Raw genomic sequence first — 2702 nt, 5'->3', positions numbered from 1 at the left:
GCCAATGTGAAACAGTCGCTAAGATTTAGCTTCATAAACTATCAACCACTTATAGTGACTTATCTGCGCCGTCTGCTTCTTCAAGAATTTACGAAGATGGGCTGTCATGAAATCCATCCCTAACCCTAAGCATGAGACACAAAGCCGTAAAGTCTGCTAATCGCTAAACAATGAAATACCTATGTCCACCCGGTCCCACAACTCTGCCTTCATCAAGGATGAGCGAAAAAGCACCAACCTATTCCACCCAATTAACTATGCACAATCGCTCCATCTGTAGACAGCAGTACAAATAGCACTAAAACGCGCCATCCTGCCTATACCACACGCTAACAACAGAGAACCATCTTTCCGAAGAAGAGCCTGTACCACATAACGCAAACCACCCAGACCAAATCAACCAATAATCAACTTTTTATTGAATTGAGCACCCGACAGGCTCTTCGGAAAAACGAATAGGGCTGTGAGTGTGGAGAAAAACCACACGCTCTTTCACCTCATCAAGCTCGACTTTCGACTTCCCAGAAATCGATAAAGACCCATTCTCACCCTCATATCTACGCTTAAACATAAAAAGCCAGTCAATTTTTTCCTTGAACAGGTCTTCCGTTACCCATTCGGTACGAAAATTACCCTCTTCTTTAACATGCCTGGATTTCCACGAATTGGGAACGAGACACGTGAGCCCGAAATCAATAGCCTTGGCTGCTTCCCGCAACTCCATTGCTTTATCTCGCGACACCCAGCCTAAGGCGTAACCGACTGCAAGAATGTAATCGCCAGGAAGATTTCCACTTACCCGCATCCTAAGGCCGGTCACGATTCCGCTGCTATTCTTCTGGGCAAACCCTACAAAGCAACCTTTCACGTGAAACGACTCATCCCCATTGGCAAGTTCTTTTCTCTTATAAGGTAGGTCAGGGGACAAATCATCCTGCCAAGTACCATCATCAGGGTCGCATTCGATATTTAAAAAAACAGAAGAGCAGGCAGTAAAACAAACGAACATGAAGAGCATATCCATGCATCTCGAAGTATGCTCATATTTATACTTTTGAAAACGTTTTTATCCATAATGACGCTGTGTGTCTACGCTGTCTTCTTTGAAGATGACATGATAAGGAACTTTTCATCTGCTTGATGCAAGCAGTCGTTCACATTTCGTATTGAGCTATAGAATAATTGCTAGACACCGTAGTTGAAACCATTTTATCAGGCACTATTTTTTTATTTTTGCATGATCCTATGACATGTACAAAGCGATATGAGTGTTTTGAGTTACAGTGTATAAAATGCTAGCATAATGTCAAAACATAACTATCACAACAGGTCGATAAAACATTTTATGATGTTATAGAATAGAAATTTGGTTGTAGGAGACCAGAGCCAACAAAGTTGTATGATCAAAATCAAATCATTACCTCCTTGTACCTTATCGAGCACAATATTATGTTGGGACATCAGCACCTTGACCCTGTCTACATTTTACGGCACTGCTGTATCCATGAGTCTGTCTTTGTGTTGCCTCCAAATTTTATTGAGTTACCGCATCGTAAGAGTGTCCAGGCTGCTCTTCCGCACCAGATGATAATCGCTTTGTATTTTGCACGCACATCAATCATTTCATGATAAAAATGTGCGTAACTCGTTCGTTATACCCGTGTAAATTTGGTTTAGGTGCAAAGGCACATACTGCTCGGATTATCACACCGATGCACCAGCAAGTTCATAAATATCCACCATGTCCCAGAATTAGCCTGCCAAAAAATTCCTTCTATTTTCGGAACAAGAAACGGTGTGATCCCTCAGTACAGTTACATATTCTTAATCGATGCCCAGTAATCTCTTTAGGAGCTTTACGTATTTTTACAGCATAGCTTTCACAACAAAAGAATGTCATAAATTGCACATGGGGTCGTTGTACCACAGATAGTGGATTTCAGTGAAATAAGTAACATGCACGGTAACTGTTTTACATCGTTTGAACGCACCGATAGGACCGTAGGACAATCAATTTTATCATCTGATACGGATCAACGATGCGAACACGTTCGTTAATAGAACCGAAATGGTGATGGCACGAATGGACAGTCGATGTAACCAAGCTGACCGAGCATTTTCTAAGCCATCAAAAGGTACTGATATAAATCCTTTGTGCATGATGTGTGCAAGCTGCTCGGCTCATACAGTACCCGTAACACGTCTTAGTCGCAGTTAACCACTGCAACAACTCTGTTCCTCACGTCGTCGTTAAACGAGGTAATCATAACATTGCAGCACCTATGCCAAACATTCAATAAATACGTAGAAAATGCGTAACCTGGCCCGGGCTAGTAACACATTATCAGCGATTGAAATGGGTAAAACTGAGCAGGTTGGTGTATACGTGATATATCGGGTGAATATGTCATAGACAACGCAGAGAATAGGAACAAATGATCAAGCGCCGTCATAAAGCGGAAGATAGTAAGATGGAAAGAAGAAGATGTTAAAAATGAAGAATTGAACGCTCTTCTACAGATCACGAGTTAATCACCAGATTTGATTATTATATCAGCTACTTTTTACCATGCCATACCGTCCATATTAACACAGTTGAAGTGCTGTGATTTAAACGCACTAAAAATTGCATTTTTGCCAAAAATATGTACAAAGCTAAAAAATGATAATTAGAGTCAAATTTCTCAATGAAGGTCTTTTTA

At 41.0% G+C, this 2702-nt stretch overlaps 1 protein-coding gene across 1 annotated transcript; it reads right to left on the bottom strand.

The window, feature by feature from the left end:
* Positions 1–332: 332 nt before the first annotated feature.
* VCUG_02612 (uncharacterized protein) lies at positions 333–1024 on the bottom strand (the record flags this gene model as incomplete). Its single annotated transcript, XM_008077430.1, has 1 exon — positions 333–1024. One exon carries the CDS (start codon positions 1022–1024, stop codon positions 416–418), a length of 609 nt encoding a protein of 202 aa, XP_008075621.1. The 3' UTR covers positions 333–415.
* Positions 1025–2702: the final 1678 nt, after the last annotated feature.

The sequence above is a fragment of the Vavraia culicis genome, assembly GCF_000192795.1.
Source record: "Vavraia culicis subsp. floridensis unplaced genomic scaffold supercont1.84, whole genome shotgun sequence".
NCBI lineage: Eukaryota > Fungi > Microsporidia > Pleistophoridae > Vavraia > Vavraia culicis.
Note: the sequence above shows the minus strand (reverse complement) of the source record. Positions and strands in the feature narration are given on the sequence as shown.